General features: G+C 41.4%; 2 protein-coding genes across 7 annotated transcripts in view; one reads left to right on the forward strand and one right to left on the reverse strand.

The window, feature by feature from the left end:
• Positions 1-7,657, reverse strand: part of MTRR (5-methyltetrahydrofolate-homocysteine methyltransferase reductase) — a 29,146-nt gene extending 21,489 nt beyond the window's left edge. For 2 of the 5 annotated variants that reach the window (XM_083360634.1, XM_083360630.1), the window contains exons 1-4: positions 7,277-7,512; positions 6,156-6,313; positions 3,584-3,737; positions 576-693 (exon numbers count right to left, since the gene is read on the reverse strand). In XM_083360634.1, coding sequence (XP_083216760.1) covers positions 576-693; positions 3,584-3,737; positions 6,156-6,299 — 416 coding nt within the window. In that variant the 5' untranslated portion in view covers positions 6,300-6,313; positions 7,277-7,512. Of the gene's footprint in view, positions 1-575; positions 694-3,583; positions 3,738-6,155; positions 6,951-7,276 lie in introns of those variants that run through there. The other 3 variants (XM_083360632.1, XM_083360633.1, XM_083360631.1) reach the window with 3 other exon arrangements.
• Positions 7,424-21,424, forward strand: FASTKD3 (FAST kinase domains 3). Of its 2 annotated transcripts, none has more exons than XM_083360635.1 (7): positions 7,424-7,611; positions 9,557-11,014; positions 12,740-12,819; positions 14,134-14,308; positions 15,086-15,155; positions 18,840-18,954; positions 20,259-21,424. In XM_083360635.1, the coding sequence occupies exons 2-7, from the start codon at positions 9,580-9,582 to the stop codon at positions 20,373-20,375; spliced, it is 1,992 nt and encodes a 663-aa protein (XP_083216761.1). In that variant the 5' UTR covers positions 7,424-7,611; positions 9,557-9,579; the 3' UTR covers positions 20,376-21,424. The 2 variants fall into 2 exon arrangements, with proteins under 2 accessions (XP_083216761.1, XP_083216762.1); XM_083360636.1 differs by lacking the exon at positions 7,424-7,611 and adding an exon at positions 8,386-8,597.
• Positions 21,425-21,810: the final 386 nt, after the last annotated feature.

A 21,810-nucleotide genomic window follows, 5' to 3' on the forward strand; every position in this document is an offset into this window, starting at 1 on the left:
CAAGTCAGGTCTGTCAGCCAGTCAAAGCTAGAGTTTCACAATCAGGATTCTCAGGAATGACATGCCAGAGCAGGAAATAAAATGGAGAAACACATGGGTACCTCTTAAATCAGCCTGCAACCAGTTGTCTTTAATCATTCGGCTATTCTCATGGTGCCTGAATCTAATCAACTTCAGGTGATTTTGGCTTAGTGTCGCTCGAGGCTGACATTCCACTGGTTCAGCTGGAGCAACTTCTTCGGAGTCATAATCTGTCATGGGCCATGACAATAGTTCTGCCAACAGGCAAAAGAGCCAAAGTCTTGTCTCAACTGAGATGAGGGAATCTCAGCTTTAACTTGTGCTAACGCAGTTGTTCCAGGAGTCAAGACCAGGATGGGTAGCACAAAGCTATGTCAACTCTAGCCAACTTCCTGACATATTTTTTCCGGCTTTTAAACCTTCCCCTCCTCATTTGTTGTTATGGGACCAGCATTATTCCATAAAGTAAAAACAGTATTTCATATTTATATGAAATATAAGTATGTTGGAAAGAAATTAAAATAAAACTTATCAGAAAGAAATTAGGTTCTTACCCTACAGCGTCATCAGCTAATCCTACTTCACAAAACCGTTGAGCCCCAAGTTCCAGAAATCGTTTGTCTATTATTTTCCCACCATTGCAGAAGAATGTGTATTCAGAATCTCCTAGACCTGAGAAGATCAAACTAAGGATTAAACTCGCATCAGACATCCAGATCATGTAAACAGACAAAGAATTCCAAAATGAATTTAAAATTATACTCAAGCATTAGAAAAACAAACAAAAAATACAAGAAACAACCCATCTCTACATCCCCCATCCCAAAATCCTAGAATGAGTCAACATCACATCTATATTCTAGTACACTTCTCTGTAAAGATTGTACTGGGGAAATTCTAGTCAGAATTCCTCAACTAGCTTAGACATACATTCCAATATCTGCATTTGACTGCAAACAAAGGAATTTTCTATAGCCTCTGTCTATGGAAGAGCTTCAGTTTCTTTTGATCTCCATAGAAATCAAATTAGTATATATTCCATACAGACAATAGGGTGTGGGTCTGGATGCGAAGGAACAGGCTCAGGCTGAACCCCTCCAAGACCGAGTGGCTGTGGATACCGGCATCTCGTATTGTCCAACATGTTCCATCTCTTTTGATGGGGGGGAGGTACTGCCCCCCTCAGAAAGGGCCCACAACTTGGGTGTCCTCCTGGATTCACAGCTTAACTTGGAAGTTCATCTAACTGCTGTGACCAAGGGGGCCTTTGCACAGGTTCGCCTGGTGTGCCAGTTGCGCCCCTTTCTCGCCCTATGCACGGTCACCCATGCTCCTGTCACTTCTCACCTGGATTACTGTAATGCTCTCTACATGGGGCTGCCCTTGAAGTGCACCCGGAGGCTTTAGCTGGTGGAAAATGCAGCCGCACGGGTGCTTATGGGAGGATCTTGATACTCCCATGTTACACCACTCCTGTGCGAGCTGCATTGGCTTCCGGTTGCCCTCCGGGTGCGATTCAAGGTGCTGGTAATTACCTTTAAAGTCCTACATGGCTTAGGCCCGGGGTACTTGCAAGACCACCTGCTGCCACTGTCAACCTCCCATCGCCTGGTTCGCTCCCACAGAGTCGGCCTCCTCAGGATTCCATCGGCTAAGCAATGCCGGCTGGCGACCCCCAGGGGGAGAGCCTTCTCTGTGGGCACGCCGACCCTCTGGAATGAACTGCCTCCGGAGCTGCGGACGGCCCCTGACCTTCGGTCCTTCCGCCGTGACCTGAAGACATGGATGTTCCAATAAGCGGGCCTGGACTGACTATGGTTTTAAATTTGGCTTTTATTGGGTTAAATTGTCATTTATTTTTACATCCATTGTTTAATTCTTTTTTAAATTTTGTACTTTATGTTTTTTTAATTTTTTATTGTTGTGAGCCGCCCTGAGTCCTTGGGGAGAAAGGCGGCATATAAATTTAATAAATCTAAATCTAAACCAACCAGAAAGAACTTCAGAAATGGTGAGTTCCTTTTGGAGTAAGATGGAATATGAGTATCCGTCCCAGTTGGTGAAGGCCAGCTGGGAGGTGATGTGCAGTTGAATCACTCATTTATTCCTTCGTCACCCTGCATATAGGGAACTGCAATGCACTTTACTTGGGGCTGCCCTTGAAGATCATATGTAAACTGCAAATGGTACATGATGCAGGAGCATCTTCTTCGTGACCTGCATTGGTTTCCACTTAAGTTTCCATGTGCAATTCAAAGTGTGGGTTATTACCTATTCTGCCCTTCGTGGCACTGCCTGTCTGAGGAATTACTATCTCCAGTGCAGTACATCTGGATAGAGTTGGCATGCTCTGAGTCTCACTGATCAAACACTATCATCTAATGGGACACAGGAATAAGGGCTTCTCTATTGTAGCATCTGCCCTCTGGAAAAGTATTCCCCCTCTCAAGATTTAACTTGTCTTTGCTCAATGGTCCTTTAAAATAATATAAAATTTTCTTTCTAAAAAAGAATTGCTTTTGTTCCCAAGCAGGCTTTGGATAGGGCAGATGGGGGGAAGGGGAGGGAAATATTATGGAAATATATACGTTCATTGTGTGTTTTATCGTTCTATCCAGACATAATTGTCTTTTATTATATTGTTTTCCACTCTTCTTAGTGGTGTCCTCTGCCCAGAGTCATGAGAGATTTGGACAGCTTTATAAATTATATTGAGTAAGCTAATTAAAAAGAAAAATAAAACCTAACAAAAATAATTAAAACAGCTGGCTTGAGTGACAGGTAACTGAATTGAGGCTCTGCAGTATGGAAGAACTGTGTTCAGTCTTTGTTAGCTACTGATGTGCAAGGTATTTCTGAGGGAGTAGACGACGACTCAGGAACTTTTGAACATTTAAATTGCCCAAACAATAAAGTGATCTGGGGTGAATCCTACATGTAATCCCAAAAGGAGAGGCATTAAGGGGAGCAAAGGACTCAGTTTTCAATCTCAGGTAAGCAACAGTGTCTACCCAGAGATAAATGAAGTTGCTTCAGCAAATTACTCTTCAGTGCTCAGAGATCGAAGTAATTTCACACACAAGTTACGGAAATAGTTGAATTTATGTATCATTTAGATATTTTGTAATTTGGGAATAGCCCAGAGTTACCTGAAAGATGGGCAGCTGTATGTTTTAAATAAAATAAATATTTTATAATTTGCACATAAAAATTGTCCTTTAGAGAAATCACGTGGTTCTTTCACTATTTAAAGTATTATTTATAAAAGCCATTTTTTCCCATCATTCTTTAACAAAACACCGATGACACTGTTTCAAGTTTCGTTGGATTTGGCTTGTTATTTATAGGCTGTTAAATTGTATTTTATTTTTATCTCTATGATTTATTTTATGTTACCTAGTTTCTTTATTTTAGAAACATTTATTTTATTTAGATTTTTTAAAATCTATTTCTCAGGCAAAAATAGAAGGTAGAGAATTTTTTTTAATTTACTCCATAAGATATACATAGCTGAGATTTTTTCCCCTTCCTCATGAGAACAGTAATTTTATAAGTCATTTACCTAGCAGTCCATATCGTATATGAGACAAGTGATCAGATGGCAAACTTTTGTCATTAATTTCCTTTATAAATTTGATTGCAGTATCTGGAAGCTCTCCTGTACCAGTAGTAGAAGTGATAATAACCACAGGATCCTTTTCCTTATCCAAGTTATACTATAAGTCAAAAGGAAAATATAGTATTAAAACAAAATCAAAATAACTCTGTGCCATCTGTACATACACCAAGAAATTTATATCAAGCAATATTAAGGCATGTTGGCTGGAGAATTCTGGGAGTTAAAGTCTGCACATCTAAAAGTTTCCAATATTGAGAAACATTGCTCTAGCTTTATGACAAAGACTTGAACAGTACAAAATATATTCAGAGATCTACCGTATGAATTACTAAACTCCACAGAGCCAATATTCAGTGATTCAATGCATACTTATATTTTCTAAGACTGCTGTAGCATAACATAGGCTGAAAAAAAGTAGATTTAAGAGCTGTGCCTTTAATAGAAAAAAAAATTAACAAAAAAAATGTAATTGCAACTATATGAAGCATTTTAATTGTAAAATTTACTCTACAGTTAGTCCTCAACTTATGAACACAATTAGGCCTGGGTATTGGTTATAAGTTATTGCAATCACAAAGTGAGGCATCCATGTGACTACTTTGCTCAATGACTGCAATTTCTGGACCTCCCAGTTTTGGTCCATGAAATGGACAAAGCCAAAGAGAACAGTCCTTCCCTCCAGGTACAGAAGGGAATTGCTATGCTGGAACAGAGAAAAGAAACTCGGATTCCAAAGACATGAGCTTCTTTTCTCTGGCCCAGTGAAGCAGTTTTCATCCTCTCCGTTTGCTAGACTTTTTAACCTTTAAAATCACTGCTTTAGCTAGCTTTCTGCTTTTCAGGCTTTCTGCCCTTCAGAAACATTGCACTCGCTAGCTTTCAAGTCAAAAAGCTAGCAAATGCAATCTTTCTGAACAGAAAAGCAGGGGAAAAAAAGCCTTCCTACCCTTCAGAAATATTGTGTTTGCTGGCCTTTTATTTATTTTCAAACTTGTATGCCACCTATCCTGCTAGAGAGGACTGTAGGCTGGAAGGCTAGGAAACAGGATCGTTCTAAAGGATAGGTAAAGGTAAAGCTTCCCCCACACATGTGTGCTAGTCGTTTCCGACTCTAGGGGCCGGTGCTCATCTCTGTTTCAGAGCCGAAGAGCCAGCGCTTGTCCGAGGACGTCTCTGTGGTCATGTGGCTGGCATGACTAGATGCCAAAGGCGCACGGAACGCTGTTACCTTCCCACCGTAGTGGTCCCTATTTTTCTACTTGCATTTTTACGTGCTTTTGAACTGCTAGGTTGGCAGAAGCTGGGACGAGTAACAGGAGCTCACTCTGTTACACGGCACTCGGGATTCAAACTGCCAAACTGCCGACCTTCTGATCGACAAGCTCAGCGTCCTAACCCACTGAGCCACCGCGTCCCTATGAGCCACCGCGTCCCTGAAGGACAGGAAGGCTTTTTCCAGCTGGTTTCTTTGAGAGCAAGAGAGCTGCTTTGGCAGAGGGACTTTGCCCAACACAGAGGGCAAAGCCCTTCTGCTTTCAAAGACCCTGGCTGAAAAAGTCCCCAGTTAAAGCTAAGCAAGATTTTAGCACCGGGCACTTGCTAATAATATGAATGTCTCTAGGTGTGATTAGATCAGCCACTAGATCAATGGAGATTCTGCTACAAGATACAGGCATACTTGCACAGTTTAATCATTTCTAGTTATTAGATATCCAAGACAATACTTTACATAGGCTATATGGGTAGTCCTTGACTTATGACCATAATTTATGTTGTTGAGACATTAAGTGAGTTTTGTCCCATTTTACGACCTTTGTTACGACCACAGTTGTTAAGTGAATCACTATAGTTGATAAGTTAGTAACACAGTTGTTAAGTGAAACTGGCTTCCCCACTGATTTTGCTTGCCAAAAAGTTGCAAAAGAGGATCACATGACCTTGGGACACAGTAATGGTCGTAAGTATGAACCAGTTGCCAAGCATCTGAATTTTGACCACGTGATCACCGGGCTTGCTACAAAAGTTGTAAATGTGAAAAATGGTCATAAGTCACTTTTTCCAGTGCCATTGCAACTTTGAATGGTCACTAAATGAATTGTTGTAAGTCGAGGACTAGTATTCAGCACAATATACTATTTCTGGATTAGAAAGAAATGAGATCGAAATCTAGTCACTGCCTTTCTAACTTTAATCTCGACTTTCTAACATATTCTGAGGAAGAAGCTGAAATACATATTCATGCATTTTAAAAAATATCCTTGCTATTTTATTTCTCCTTCTCCAGTTCCTTTTCTGTTTGAAAAAAAGATAAACTTGTACAGGTCTATATAAACAACTGACAATACAATAGTTTATTTCATTTCAACTGAACAGAAAAAAGCAAGTCATGCTTTTTGACAGATAAGATTTCTAAGGAATCATTTAAATATTCAGATAAAAGAGTAGAAGAGAAACGGCAAATTATTCAATGCTTATTTTATTTTATCAAAAATGGCTTTTATTATTACAGTCTCACCTGCTCTGATTCACTGATGCAGTGAATATCGGCTTCAAATCCATGTTCCTTTGCCTCCTGGCATATTTCTTCAGCTATGGCTTTTGCCTGTCCTTTCTGACTTGCATAAAGCAGCAGAAATCTTCTATTTCTTTCACAACACATTTTTCAAGGTTTAACTGAGGGTGGCAGGAAAAGAAAAATATGTAACATATGAAAAATATGTTACTTCTAATAACAGACACAACCCCTTTTGTCCGCCAACCTGTTTTTGGTCATATTTCTTTAGTTTTGCAGGAAAATACACTGGGTGAAAATTCTTAATGCATAACATCTACATTTATTAGCATTCCAGTCTTCTATTCAAAACAGTTAACGCAGATAAAATAAAAAACAAAAATAAAAACTAGTGTTAAAAAGGGGCAACTAAAGGCCTGACAGAAGAGAGGCACCTTGGCTGCTACTGCCAAAAAAGATAATGGGGAACCAAGCACATTCCCACGTGACCAATAAAACATATCCCTGAAAACAAGCAAGAAAGAAGGTGCGTAGGTCTCAAACAGGCCTCAAGCCATCGAGGGCTTTATAAATTGTACAAGGAACAGTACTGATCGAGGGCAAGTTTTTTTTTTTAACATGAACCTCTAATGAAGCATCATGCCACGTTTTGCACCAGTGGAAGCTGCCACTGCATTTGTATGTTTCCCTTACATTCCTCTCCGGTTCCGAAGGCTCTGAACGGCTTACTTTACAAGTAACAACGCAGAAAATTAAAAATAGCAATCACATTACAAAACAACTTTGCTCGGTTCTTCGAAAATAAAAACTGGGGCAGCAGGGGTAGGCAAACTCGGCTCTTTTATGACTCATGGACTTCAACTCCCAGAATTCCTGAGTCAGAAAAGAGCCGAGGTTGCCTACCCCTGAACTGGGGAGTGAGTGGGAGTCCCTGCAGGTGGACTCTTGGACGGGAGCTCCCCGGCCAGACCCTGACGGATCTTCCCCGACAGGCAAATTCCACCCTGGAAACCTGTCTTGTCTTTTCCGGGTATAAAAAGGTAAATCGTCCCTGGGCACCAGGAAAAAAAGGTAAAGGTTCCCCCGCACATGCGTGCTAGTCGTTTCCAACTCTAGAAAAATACCTCTCCTTTAAGCAGAGCCGCAGCTGCTCTTCTACACGAGAAGGTTACAAGAGCCTCCGATCACACGCGCGCCGCGCAGCACCGCCCAGTTTTGCGCTACTACAGGAGTCGGATCCTCGCTGGCACAGGGTCGGAGAGAGCAATCCGGCTGGGTCAGAAGGGGACCCACCGGAAAGAGCACGAAACGGGACCAGCGGTCTTTTCCAGCGCTTGGCCTCGAAGGAAACCAACAGTGGAGCGCCGGCTCTCCAGGAATCCTTCCAGAACAGGCTGATTCCCCCTCCGTCCGCCTGGGGCACTTTCCTAACCCTGTCTCTGTCAGTCGTCATGAAGGGGTGGGTACATTTTTTTTTAATAAAGAAAGTAGATGAATGTTCAAATCTATAAAGAGGCGACCGTCTTTCTCTTTCCTTCTTTTTCTAGCTTCCAGGGAAATGCCATAGGGGGCCTGCCTAAGGAACTTCTCATCCCGCGCAGTTTTTCGCAATGCAAACGGTGGAACAGTTTATATTCCCAGATGGTAGCGTCAGTTGTTTTGCAAAATGTTCAGGAAAAAAAAAGCACGCCTCGTTGATGTGCGCAGCAGGAGGGGCTGGGTCGTCTTGGCTTGAGGTAGCCGGGGATGCTGAGATGGAAACTAATGATAATCTGTCACGAGCGCCACTGTTTGAAGTGTTGAGGCATTGTGTCAAACCGATGAGTTTTGATTTCCAATCCTATCATTTACCACTGTTTGAAGTGTTGAGGCATTTTGTCAAACCGATGAGTTTTGATTTCCAATCCTATCATTCACCAGCAAAATCAACCGGGAGTGCAGGGCATATATATATCCCGGTTGATTTTGCTGGTGAATGATAGGATTGGAAATCAAAACTCATCGGTTTGACAAAATGCCTCAACACTTATATATATTATTATATATTCCTCTGTACATTTCTATCTCCACGAAGCGTGCAAAAGCAAATCAGGGTCACGTTGAAGTGGGCTCTGCGACTTTGTAGCCAATCAGTGACGCTAGGAGGGTGGGCACAAAATGAAAAACCGGGATCCGATTGGTCGCCGCGCTTAACCAGAAGTGGAACCTTGAAAGCGCTGAGGAAGAAGGTAAGGGATGACCTGCACGTGGAGCTCCCGGGATGGCGCTGTAGCCCATCTGAGAACTGCGGAGCGCTCAGCTCAGCTCGGCTGCGCTCTCTCCCGCTCCGCTTTTTTGCTTAAGTCCCTCTTAAGTGGCCTCTTGTAACCCTTGGGGGAGCAGTTCCGTGCCGCTTGCACTGGGTGGGCGCTGTTCTTACGTTTGGGAACTGCGGTTCTCTGGCCGGTGGGTCTGCGATTACGGCTGCTAGTAAAAATAGGCCGGGTAGATTTTGAGAGTGTCAGCTTTCCTGGCTCCCTTGGGCTCGTGCGACTCTCTTTGACTTGAATATTTTTGCTTTCTCGCTCAGGCCTGGGCGGAAGCTCTTTTCCTTAACCCACTTCTGGTTTCTATGGGTCAGGGGTCTTCAAACTCGGCCCTTTTATGACTCATGGACTTCAACTCCCAGAATTCCTCAGCCAGGCACACTGGCTGAGGAATTCTGGGAGTTGAAGTCCATGAGTCATAAAAGGGCCGAGTTTGAAGACCTCTGCTATGGGTTATTGTTATGCTTTATTATTTGTTGTTGTCGGAGAGCAGCAGCTTTGCTGATCTCCTTTTTCTCAGGCCCAATAAAAGGACCACTCTGGCGATAGCCGTTTACCACTTTCCTCCTACCTTGAGGACCGGAGAAGAATGCATTGGCCGAGGAGTAGGAAGAAGCTCACATAGTCACATTTCACATAAAAAGTCTTGAATCTTGCATTTGATGTTTGCAAAAATATACACAATTTACATTTGCAGAGTATTGCATTTTGCATAACTGGGTATGGTCTTTTGTTTTGTTTTTTTACTATCGCAATACCGACAAGCATCAGGATTGAAATTTCTCTCTTGGCTGCTGGACACAGCAGATCCAGCTACTTATTCCAGCTTCAGAACTTCACTTATTTATATTTATTTATTTATTTATAATGATACTTAGCCTTATTCGTAATCGTAATACTTTCAAATATATATTTACAGATATTAAATGTTTAAGGTATTTTTCTGAGCTGAATTCATTAGTTAACAGTTTCATATTCTGGTCGTTTCATATTTACACAGAGTTGAGACATTGATGTTAACTCTGCACTGTCTCTTTTCTATTATTTCAAACAGTTTAAAAAGGCAATCTCTCTAGTAACTTTTTCTTTTATTTTCAGGCAATGTCAGCAGCTAAGCTAAGATGGCTTTTGTGGTTTTCAGATCTTTCCATCTATATGTTTCGAATGTACAAGCATGCAGACAATTGCTAACTGGAAGCAGAGCCTTCAGCCATTTCTATCAGAAAATGAGGCAGTTCGCAATCTGCTACTTTGACTCTTCTATATTGGAAAACCAAAGAGGGTGCCGGTGCACTTCTTGTAGAAACTACCAGGTGAAACTAAAAAATCATACTAGCCCTGTTGTGGAAACAATGCAACATCTTGGAGAGGCCAATAACAGTTTAAAATCTAATAGCAAGATAGTAGGTGAACAGATATTTTTGAAAGAATTAAACCAATGGTCTTCATACAAAGATATTTTCAAATTTGTGAGTTCATTGGAAAATTTATCTGACATCATGGTAGCAGCTATCTTTCAGCGATTGGGTGAAGTCCAGCTACAGGACAGCTTAATGAAAAGGCCCGAGTTGCTGATGGAAAACGATATCTTCAAATCACTTTGCTTGCAGCTGGAAAAAGAATCTACACTTTTGTCTGACTCTGCTCTTGTAAATTCTCTAAATGCCTTGACAAAGTTGCATGTGGATCCTTGCAGTGCCCTGATGGTTTGTTTGGTGTCAGAGAGCCAGCAACGTCTTGATAAGGGACAAATGACTATAAAAAATTTGTGTATTCTTGGAGAAAGTTTATTTAATCTTGGAAGACCAGAACATGCTATGTTGGAACAAATTATGAATCAAATTCAGAGTACAAATGTTGAGGACTGGAAGGTTGAAGAAATGGTCCTGGTATACAGAACTCTGCAGCTGTATGTAGGTAGGAAAATGAACCTGTTCCAGAACTTGTTAAGCAAAATGAACAGTTTTGCAGAGGCAGAAGGTTGCCAGTTCACTCCAAAACAGACAAGTGCAGTGTTAAGTGCTCTGGTTGTTTTTGATGAAACCCAAGTCAATAAATTGATAATAAAACTTTGTAAGCATGCATCATGTTATATCCCATACTTTACAGATGATGAAATGATAAATGTGCTGGAAGCATTCATTCATTTCAGATGCTCTGACCAGTGTTTCACAGAGGCACTAGAAAAGCATGTTACTAAGTTTGCCTTTGTGATGCATCCCAACACAATTTCCAAAATCATGCAGTACTGCAGTACACTATGCATTCTTTCCAAACCCATATTCGACGCAGTGGCAGAAACCTTTGTCTACAGTGCTGATAATTTCACTGTTTCTCAGATTGTTGAGCAGGTTGTTCCATTTGGGAAGCTCAACTATTTGCCTCCGTCTGCTCCATCTTTTTTCCGACAGGTTGAAAGGTTTGTTAGCATGCGACTTTCTGAGTTTGAGCCTTGTGAGCTTCTGAACCTTCTTCATTCATGCATTCTCATTAAATGCTATCCACTAAATTTTATGGGAAAACTGTTCAGCCCCTTTTTTCTGCAGGAATTGCAAGGTAAGCAAGTAAACTTTATAATTTCTGTTATAATGATCCTCTTACTAACAGTTGTTTTCAAATAATTTGTAGGAGCCATATGCACTCCTTAAATGAAGATTATTAAGGCATTCAGCTGCCTGAGTGGTCTTAAAATACCTTGCGCATCTTATAAGACATAGTAGCATTTACAGAACAAACCAAATATGGTTGAAATTTTGGCATCTGTCTGGCTCATCCCCATTTGCCTCATCCAGCTTGCCAAAAGCTGAGTTAGATAGCTCAAATTCCTTATCTTCTAAGTTTGTTTTTCTGATAGGCAGTAATGACCATGACATGGCCATTTGGACGCCACACAAGGTGGCAGGGGACAACTAGGTGTTTGGAGGTATTCGTGCCATAAATACCAGTGTGTAATAATATAAAAGCAATACAGGTTATGCCATTTGTTTAGCAGCTATTTGAAATTACTGTGACACTGAAAAATGTGACCGATCCTTGCACTTATGACTGTCACAGCATCCCCACAGTTAAATTCAGGTGCCTGGCAACTGGTATGTGTTTTCGATGATTACAGCATCCCAGGGTTGTATGATCTCCCTTTGCAATATTGCCAACCAGCTTCTGACAAGCAAAGGCAACGAGAGAAGCTGGATTTGCTTAACGACCTCATGGTTATTTTAACAACTGTGTCAAAAAAAGATCATAAAATGGAGCATGACTCATTTAATAACCACCTTAGCAAAGGAAATTCTGGTCCCAATTGTAAACATAAATTGAGAACCACCTGGAATAATAATTTTGCCACACATGTAGCTTTGCATCATTTTTTTCAATAAGTGAATGAACAAATATAATGCTTTTGATTTGCTTATTTAATTGGCTTTTATGTAGTTTTAGAACGTGTGTAGATCATGTTTTAGGTCATATTTACGCATAAATATTGAAAACTCACAAAAAAGTTCACAAACTTTTAAACACTACTGTAGGTTCTTTATAATGCCTCTATTTTCAGAGCTGTATTGATTATCATTTTCCTTCTGGGTAGTAATCAAGGTGCTGATTGTTTTCTTTAAAACTTTGTACAGGATCCCTACCAGTGGGCCCTGTCTGTTTAGTAAGGTCTGGAAGGGTAAGCTCTCTTCAGATCCTTCCTTCTACGGCAGGGGTCCCCAACCTGTGGGTTGCTGCCCACTAGTGGGCTATGAGAGGTTTGCAACTAGGCCATAAAAATGGCCGGCGAGTGCACATGCGCTCACATATATCCTCACTTGCACGATCAGCGGGTGAGCAGCGGTTTCCACAAAGCCAGAAACGTTGGGGAGCTCTGTTCTAGGGAATGTTATCTTCGGGAATCACAGGGATTTCTCTTCACAATTATGGCATCTTTGGAATATTATCCCCCTGCCCCGAGCTTAGACTGGCTTGTGTTGATTTTTCAAACAACCATCAAAATGTGGCTATTCCAGAGTGTCTTTGGAATGGACTTGTTATGAGTGCCCCCTCCCTTAAAGCATTTTTTATAATGTTTGCTTTTCTTTGGCCTTAGACAACTCATAACTTTTATGTTATTTAATGATGAGAATAATGATTTAACTTTTTTTTTACTCTGAAAGGGAATGTAAACCACTCCAGAATCTTTTGGGGTTGGAGTGGCATATATACACTAGTAAATAAATGAAAGCTGAGCAATCAACTTTAAGTTGCTGTGTGATGATGCATCTGTCTGGTTTGTTTGCATCTTAGCTGAAAGTTCCAGATCGAAGGTTCTTTCTCAGTTGACTCAGCTGTTTTTAACCGTTCAACTGGAGTGTCCATACTATAAGGTATGATATTAATGATGGTAATTAATGTTGATATTTAAGCAAATGCCAGCATCTGTACATTTTTACTCAGATGAATAAATGTTTCATAATACTAATGGCCAAATATACTAATGTTGCTTGTTGGTAATCTTCCATATCAGCAGTAATAATTTTGCTGGCATTTTAGGCCGTAGTCCTACAGGGTTTTGGCCATAAGATATACAGGTTGAACGGTGTTCATATAGACTTATACCAGTGGAGGAAACTTCTGCTCCCATTTTATGCTGGAGCAAGAAGCCAAACGAAACATTCCAGGGCATGACATCTGCATCTGGAAAATCAGTTATGTTGCTCTGTACTAACTGGAGAGAAAAATAAGAGCCTAATAAAGGTAAAGGTAAAGGTTCCCCCGCACATGCATGCTAGTCGTTTCCGACTCTAGGGGCCGGTGCTCATCTCCGTTTCAAAGCCAAAGAGCCAGCGCTTGTCCGAGGACGTCTCCGTGGTCATGTGGCCGGCATGACTAGACGCCAAAGGCGCACGGAACGCTGTTACCTTCCCACCGTAGTGGTCCCTATTTTTCTACTTGCATTTTTACGTGCTTTCGAACTGCTAGGTTGGCAGAAGCTGGGACGAGTAACAGCCGCTCACTCTGTTACGCGGCACTCGGGATTTGACCCGCCAAACTGCTGACCTTCTGATCAACAAGCTCAGCGTCCTAACCCACTGAGCCACCGCGTCCCTAAGAGCCTAATCGTACTAGGTAAAAGGTAAAGGTTCTCCCGCACATTTGTGCTAGTCGTTTCCGACTCTAGGGGCTGGTGCTCATCTCCGTTTCAAAGCTGAAGAACCAGTGCTTGTCTGAGGATGTCTCCGTGGTCATGTGGCCGGCATGACTAGATGCCAAAGGCGCACGCAACGCTGTTACCTTCCCACCGTAGTGGTCCCTATTTTTCTACTTCCATTTTTACGTGCTTTCGAACTGCTAGGTTGGCAGAAGCTGGGACGAGTAACAGGCGCTCACTCTGCTACGCGGCACTTGGTATTCAACCCGCCAAACTGCCGACCTTCTGATCGACAAGCTCAGCATCCTAACCCACTGAGCCACCGCGTCCCTAGTACTACTTTATAGATTTTCCAGTGTGGTAGTTTCTCTGCTATGGCTTCTTCTCCTTATTTGTCATTATTCTTCCAGCATTATATGCCTTGTTATTTTGTCAGTTCACTAGTGCATTTTTTAAAAACTTAATTGCATATTTACTCTCTTTTTTTGTTAACCGGCAGGAAGCAACTTGGCATAAAATTGGTTAAAATTTTAATCTTTTGTCTTTACAGAATCCCAGGCTCCTCTTAGACAACCAAGTCAAGTCCTTTTACACTAGATGTGAGTCATTAGAATCCAAAGTTGATCTTCATCTTTTCAACAGAGTGAAGGCTGGCATGATTGACCTCTTAGGGAGCCAAAAATATTTTGCCTATAATGTTCTGACACCATATCACTACACTATAGGTGAGCAAACTGTGTTTACTTTTCAGATAACTGTGTTGATTTTCAGATAGGTGCACCTTTTTTTCAGGATTGAACAGGTGGAATGGCCATATTCCAAGGAGTAACGGGTAGGATAAGGTTAATCTCTAGCAGTCACATTAAAAATTATACTTCGGTATTAACTTTTGAAAGGTCTGTGAGTTCTACTAGGCCTCTAGATGATTGCAGAGATTTGTTTTGGACTTGGGCAATAGTTTCCATTGGTGTGATTTGCCTCATGATTTTCTGTCTCATATTGTTGGAATTTGTCCGTTAGAGTATTTGCATGGAATATTCATACATAGCTCTGAAATTGTGTAAACTATGATCCTAGAAGTTCACGTTCATTCAGTGTAAACTCTCTGCAAACTATACCTTCAGAACGTCCTCTGTGCAATTAATTGGCTGAGTGGAGGTGGGGACATAATAGTGGGGATAGAAAGTGAAACAGTGCATCTTCTCATTGGTGCAAGGGCATTAGACATTTTCTTTGAAGCCTTCTACCCCCTCCTTTTTTCAGCCACTCTCATCTGCAAGGAATTTTCGTATTCTCTTAGAATTCTTAAGATTTTTCAACAACAGCTGTGTTTGTTTCTAGCCAAGTAAAATGTACTTCACAAACAGTAAGACTGCCCGTTTCCTCGGTTATCAGTGTTGCACATTGATTAAAAATAAATATATTCAATTATGAAAATGAATGAAATAAGCAAAAAGATATCTGCGAGGAATGCTATTTTCTTTGTGTTTGTTCTATATAAGATATTGAGATTAAGCTCAATGAAGAAGGATTTGTACTACCAGTCAGCGCACATGATGAGGTATATGAAAGGTAAGGAAAATTGGACTGTCGGTTATTGTTTTCAAAAATGAGTTGGCAAACCTGAAGAAACTTTTTCGGTTTTTCTTTTCTCATACAAAAGTAAAAAATATTTCTAGCATTTAGCATCTAGGTTTAGGTGTTCTGTTTGAAAAGTTTATTCCACTTTTTCCTAAGGGGTTGGTACTGATTGTGATAGAAGAAGCAGAGCATTATACATGTGCTAACATTTGTAGAATATCATCCATATTGTACTCAAGAGTTCAAAATCTTTTTGGTCTTGCTTAATACGTGAAAAATCACCGCATATTTTTCAGTGTTCAAGTCAAGCTAGTGTTTTTGCTACATTTTTGCCCCTTCCCTTTCCATACTGTTGCAATTCCTAAAGAAGCTAGCAGTGTGTAAATCCATCAGAAAGAAAGAATCCCTGATCACACCTTATTTCTATGGCAGATGCTTCTAGTCCAAAAAAGTCCATGGATTTGCTTTGCTTAGCAAACTACTTTCAGTTTGCAGAATAGCCATATAGACCAATGAAAACCCACAGTCTTTCTATTCATCAGTCTAGGCTCCTGTTTATGTTCATAATACTAACTTGGCTTTTCTTGGAACTGCTTGATGTACAGTTCTCTCAAGTGTGTATCAGGGTGAAGGGAGTTGACCAACTTTTTGTTATACATACGGGGGTGGGGTGGGGTGATTATTTGATCCCCTACTGATTTTGTATGTTTGCCCACTAACAAAGAAATGATCGATCTATAATTTTAATGGTAGGTTTATTTTAACAGTAAGAGAGAGAATAACAACAAAAAAATCCAGAAAAACGCATTTCAAAAAAGTTATAAATTGATTTGCATTTTAATGAGTGAAATAAATATTTCATCCCCTATCAATCAGCAAGATTTCTGGCTCCCAGGTGTCTTTTATACAGGTACCGAGCTGAGATTAGGACCACCTTCTTAAAGGGAGTGCTCCTAATCTCATCTTGTTACCCGTATAAAAGACACTTGTCCACAGAAGCAATCAATCAGTCAATCAAATCAGATTCCAAACTCTCCACCCTGGCCAAAACCAAAGAGCTGGAATGGGTTACCAGGTTCGCCTGGTGCGCCAGTTGCGGCCCTATCTAGACCGGGATGCCCTGTGTACGGTCACTCATGCGCTCGTGACCTCTCGTTTGGACTACTGCAACGCTCTCTACATGGGGCTTCCCTTGAGGACCACTCGGAGGCTCCAACTGGTACAGAATGCAACCGCGAGAGTTGTGTTGGGAGCCTCCCGATACTCCCATGTTACACCTCTGCTCCGCGAGCTGCATTGGTTGCCAGTTGTCTTCCGAGTGAGATTCAAGGTTTTGGTAATGGTTTTCAAGGCCCTACATGGCATGGGTCCGGAGTACCTCGGGGATCACCTGCTGCCGGCGTCAACTTCCCTCCGCCCTGTGCGTTCCCACAGAGAGGGCCTCCTCAGGGTGCCTCCAGTCAGGGAATGCCGACTGGTGGCACCCAGGGGGAGAGCCTTCTCTGTGGGCGCTCCGGCATTATGGAACCAACTGCCGGTGGAGCTCCGGACGGCGCCTGACCTTCGCTCCTTCCGACGCGATCTGAAGACCTATTTATTTGAACAAGCCAGCCTGGCCTGATGGGGGATGTGTTGGGGTTTTTTATTGTGGTTTTTTACATTATTATTGTTTTAGCTCGGGCTTTGTATTTAATTCTCTTTTAACTTTTGTACCTTGTATTTTATATGTGCCCTGTTCACCGCCCTGAGTCCTTCGGGAGAAGGGCGGTATACAAATATAATAAACTATAAACTATAACACCAAGCAACTTGGTGAGAAGGTGACAACAGTTGGTGCGATTATTTGCAAGTGGAAGAAACACAGAATAATTGTCAATCTCTCTCGGTCTGGGGCTCCATGCAAGATCTCACCTCGTGGAATTTCAGTGATCATGAGAATGGTGAGGAATCAGTCCAGAACTACATGGGAGGTTCTTGTCAAGATTTCAAGGCAGCAGGGATTATAGTCACCAAGAAAACAATTGGTAACACGCTACGCCATGAAGGACTGAAATCCTGCAGCACCCACAAGGTCTTCCTGCTCAAGAAAGCACAGGTTCAGGCCCATCTGAAGTTTGCCAATGAACATCTGAATGATTCAGAGGAGAACTGGGTGAAAGTGTTATGGTCGGATGAGACCAAAATCAAGCTCTTTGACATCAACTAAACTCGCTGTGTTTGGAGGAGAAGGAATACTGCCTATGACCCCAACAACACCTGCCCCACCGTCAAACATGGAGGTGGAAACATTATGCTTTGGGAGTGTTTTTCTGCTAAGGGGACAGGACAACTTCACTGCATCAAAGGGAAGATAGACGGAGCCATGTACTGTCAAATCTTGGGTGAGAAGCTCCTTCCCTCAGCCGGGGCATTGAAAATGTGTCGTGGATGGGTATTCCAGCATGGCAATGACCCAAAACACACTGTCAAGGTAATAAAGGAGTGGCTCAAGAAGAAGTACATTAGGGTCCTGGAGTAGCCTAGCCAGTCTCCAGACCTTAATCCCATAGAAAAAGCTATGTGGGGAGCTGAAGGTTCGAGCTGTCAAATGTCAGCTGAAACCTTAATTACTTGAAGAGGATCTGCAAAGAGGAGTGGGACAAAATCTCTCCTGAGATGTGTGCAAACCTGGTGGCCAACTACAAGAAATGTCTGACCTCTATGATTGCCAACAAGGGTTTTGCCACCAAGTACTAAGTCATGTTTTGTGAAGGGGTCAAATACTTATTTCACTCATTAAAAAGCAAATCAATTTACAACTTTTTTGAAATGCGCTTTTCTGGATGTTTTTGTTGTTATTCTATCTCTTAATGTTAAAATAAACCTACCATTAAAATTATAGACGGATCATTTTTTTGTCAGTGGGCAAACCTATAAAATCAGCAGTTGGATCAAATAATTCCCCCCCCCCCCCGTTGTATTTATGCAGAAAGAAGCACAAGGACTTGTATTTATTTGTAGACATAAGATTATTGCATAGTTTTGTATATCTTAGATATAAGTAAATGCTGTTACTACAAGGTTCAGTGACAATATTGACTATGTCATATAAAATAGACTGACTTGGTCACGTTGCATATCTAAATGAGTTAATTGATTATGCTTTATTGTAGTGGTCTGTCAGAACTGTATTGAAATGAAATATTGAATAGGAAGATTCTTCATCTGTTCTAGCAGACTATAGATAATCCTCAATTTAAGACCAGTCACTTAGCGACCATTTGAAGTTACAACAAACCTCCTTATGGGTACTTACAACCTGGTTTCAAAGTTATCATGCCCCGCCTCCCTGCAGTCATGTGACCATATTTTGGGCACTCACCAGCCAGGCTGCATTTATAGCCATTTGCGGCATGCTGCAGTCATGTGAGCATGTTTTATGGTAGGTTTGCCTAAAACAGGCAAAAATAGCCCATAACAAACCATTCGCTCACTTAATGGTGATGGCATTCGCTTAAAAAAAGTAGTTTTTTCCCCCAACATGTTTCCCTTCAGATGTGTTGCAATATATGTCTCATTATTCTCTCTGGTGGTCAGAAATGAGTTGTAATCTAACACTGTTGAAGGGCTCTGAGTTGGAAGAGTCTGCACTGACATTTTGAATCTGAAGCAGTGAACAATATTTTGATTTTACAGAATAGCTCTGTGCATTGATGATGAAAAGAGATTTTGTGCTGATAGTCACAATCTTCTTGGAAAAGAATCCATTAAGCAAAGACACCTGAAGCTCATTGGTTATGTGGTTGTACAGGTAAATTCAATAATACTGTTACATGTCAAGAGATAGGAAGGACATCTTTCTTCAAATATTTAACTGTATTTGGCGATCCATATTGGTGCTTTGTTCAGAGAAGCGTTTCTTCTGAGGGTCGATCTAAACTCTATTGTTCTTGGTCTCATAGCTAAAGAGTGAACTATGAGCACGAGGCTAGGAAGCAAGAGAGCGTAAGTTCAAGTCCTGGCTTACCTATGAAAGCCAGCCTGGTGACCTTGGGCCGGTCACTCTCTCAGCCCAACTCACCTCACAGAACTGTGGGGAAAATAGGAGGAGGAAGGTGAGATGGATATGTTCATCGCCCATTTGTAAAAGGCAGTATACAAATTAAATAAAAAAGGGTACGTCTCAAAGCACTATTTCACTATCGAGCCCTTAATACTAGTACATAAATTATTGCCATTATGTTGAATTGAATCACTGGAACGTCCAGTTCGTCAGTACCACCTTCAATTGACCAGAAATAACTTTTCAAAATTTCAGTCAAGAATCTTTCTTTTCCCCAATTTGAGACTGCCTTTAGGATTGTCTTCATTTAAATTGAGTGTTTCACTTTAAACTATGCCAGTAATCCTTAGCTCAGACATGTCAAACACAAGGCCCGGGGGCCGGATCCGGCCCGCGAAGTGGTTTCATGCGGCCCACAAAGCCATCCTGGAAACAGTGAGGGAATGGCCCCCACTGCCTTGGCCCTGGCCCAGAGACCCTCCTTCTGCCAGAGACCCCCAGATCTGTCCCACTCCTGCCCAGGCCCCCATAGGCACCCTTGATGCCAACAATGTAGAGCTGGCCACGCCCACCCAGTAGGCCATGCCCACTCTAGCCACGCCCACCCAGTAGGCCACGCCTACCCTGGGCTCACCCACCCAGCCCCCTGAGGGCAACCGCAATGCTGATGCGGCCCTCAATGAAATTGAGTTTGACACCCCTGCCTTAGCTGAACTCTTCCCAGTGAGTATAGTTGGATTTTGTCTTAGCACTTAGTGAAATCCCCAGTTGTGGTCCCTCAAGGACCTATTGCTGTCACATTCCTGTTGTGCTGTGTGCCTGGAGCCATTCTTGCATTAATAGCTAGCAAAGGATATTGAAACAGGACAGGGACAAGGACTTTTTTTTTAATCAGGTGAGGAAAGGGCTCAATGAAAAGGTCTCAGATGTCCTTTTATGATAGGCCTGTTCATGTCCTTTTTAGAAAAGTAAATTTAGGATAAAATTGTTCTGCTCTTTTAATCTCTGCAGAATTATTTGAATAATGTTTCCTGCATTTCTTTACATTCCAGATCCCATTTTTTGAGTTTAACCCACTGGACAACAAAAATGATGTACTGGAATACCTACGCAAGAAAGTATTTCCTAACTTTTATAGCTTCCATGAAAATAAAGCTGAATCCAAATAAATGTATATATGAAGAGGCTAGTGTCAATTTTGCGTTTGGGAAATTAAGATTTAAATAAACCCAGTGTTTTTATCCTATTATATAGTTTGGTCTCTCGATGTTAACAAAGTGCAAATGCACCTAAGTTTATTTTTTTCTTATGTGATTGACTTAATATCATGTTAAACTGAAAAATAGTTGCATTTTCCTCTGGTAGTATATGGTGTGACCTGGAAAATGTAGGAATGGTTTAATGGTTTTAGGGTTTTTTTCTGTTTAGTTTTTAAAGGCTGCTTGTACATGTATACTCAGGAGTCAGACTAGATGTGACAATAAACATACAACTTGAGTGCATTTATGTTTTAGGTATGTATGGAATTTGTGTATGTATGTGTATTTTATGTACGTATGTGTATATGTTATGTACATTGTTAAGTATTGTTGTTTATTAAATTGATATGCTTCCCATTTCACCAAAAACTGATTCTAGGTGGCTTAAGGTAAAGGTTCCCCCTCACATGCGTGCTAGTCGTTTCCAACTCTAGGGGCCGGTGCTCATCTCCGTTTCAAAGCCAAAGAGCCAGCGCTTGTCCGAGGACGTCTCCATGGTCATGTGGCCGGCATGACTAGACGCCAAAGGCGCACAGAACGCTGTTACCTTCCCACCACAGTGGTCCCTATTTTTCTACTTGCATTTTTACGTGCTTTTGAACTGCTAGGTTGGCAGAAGCTGGGACGAGTAACAGGTGCTCACTGTTACGCGGCACTCAGGATTCGACCCGCCAAACTGCCAACCTTCTGATCGACAAGCTCAGCGTCCTAACCCACTGATCCACCGCGTCCCTTTTTCTAGGTGGCTTACCACCAAGTAAAAACAACAATAGTCTACCGTGAGAAAGGTTTTTATAGGGGCCACTGACTTCAAGCTTATTTTTACTCCTCTGTTCGCCTGATTAAAATTGGCACTTCCCCCTTCTCCTAAAGACTGTTCTGTGAAGAAGCTTCCCTTCTGGGCTGATAGGAAATACAGATTAAATGTGGCTTACATCAGCAATCAAAATAAAACTGTTCAACTTCAAGAAGTGTGATTAATGTCAAGCTTTAATGTTTGTACTCAGCATTGAAAATTCATTGTTACGAAGTTGCCCATCTATTACGGTAATTGACCTTTATTTCTGATGCACAGCTCATATATGAATACTTACATGTGCATCCTTGTGTATAAGCAGGTTGATAAATATTTTTCTCAATATTTTTTTTCTTTTAATGGTGATCTCCTTAATTAAGCATTCCAAGCACACTTATAAAACATTCAAATTAATGAAGAGATGAAATTGGAATAAAAAGCATGTTTAAGCAATGATACATACTACCAAGTCCTTTAGCTTTGATACAATTAAAAGTATAGAAGCTGTAAATCATAAGAAATGACAGAGGTGATTATTTTCAGATTAAT

This window comes from Vipera ursinii (genome assembly GCF_947247035.1).
Source record: "Vipera ursinii genome assembly, chromosome: 3".
Lineage (NCBI taxonomy): Eukaryota > Metazoa > Chordata > Lepidosauria > Squamata > Viperidae > Vipera > Vipera ursinii.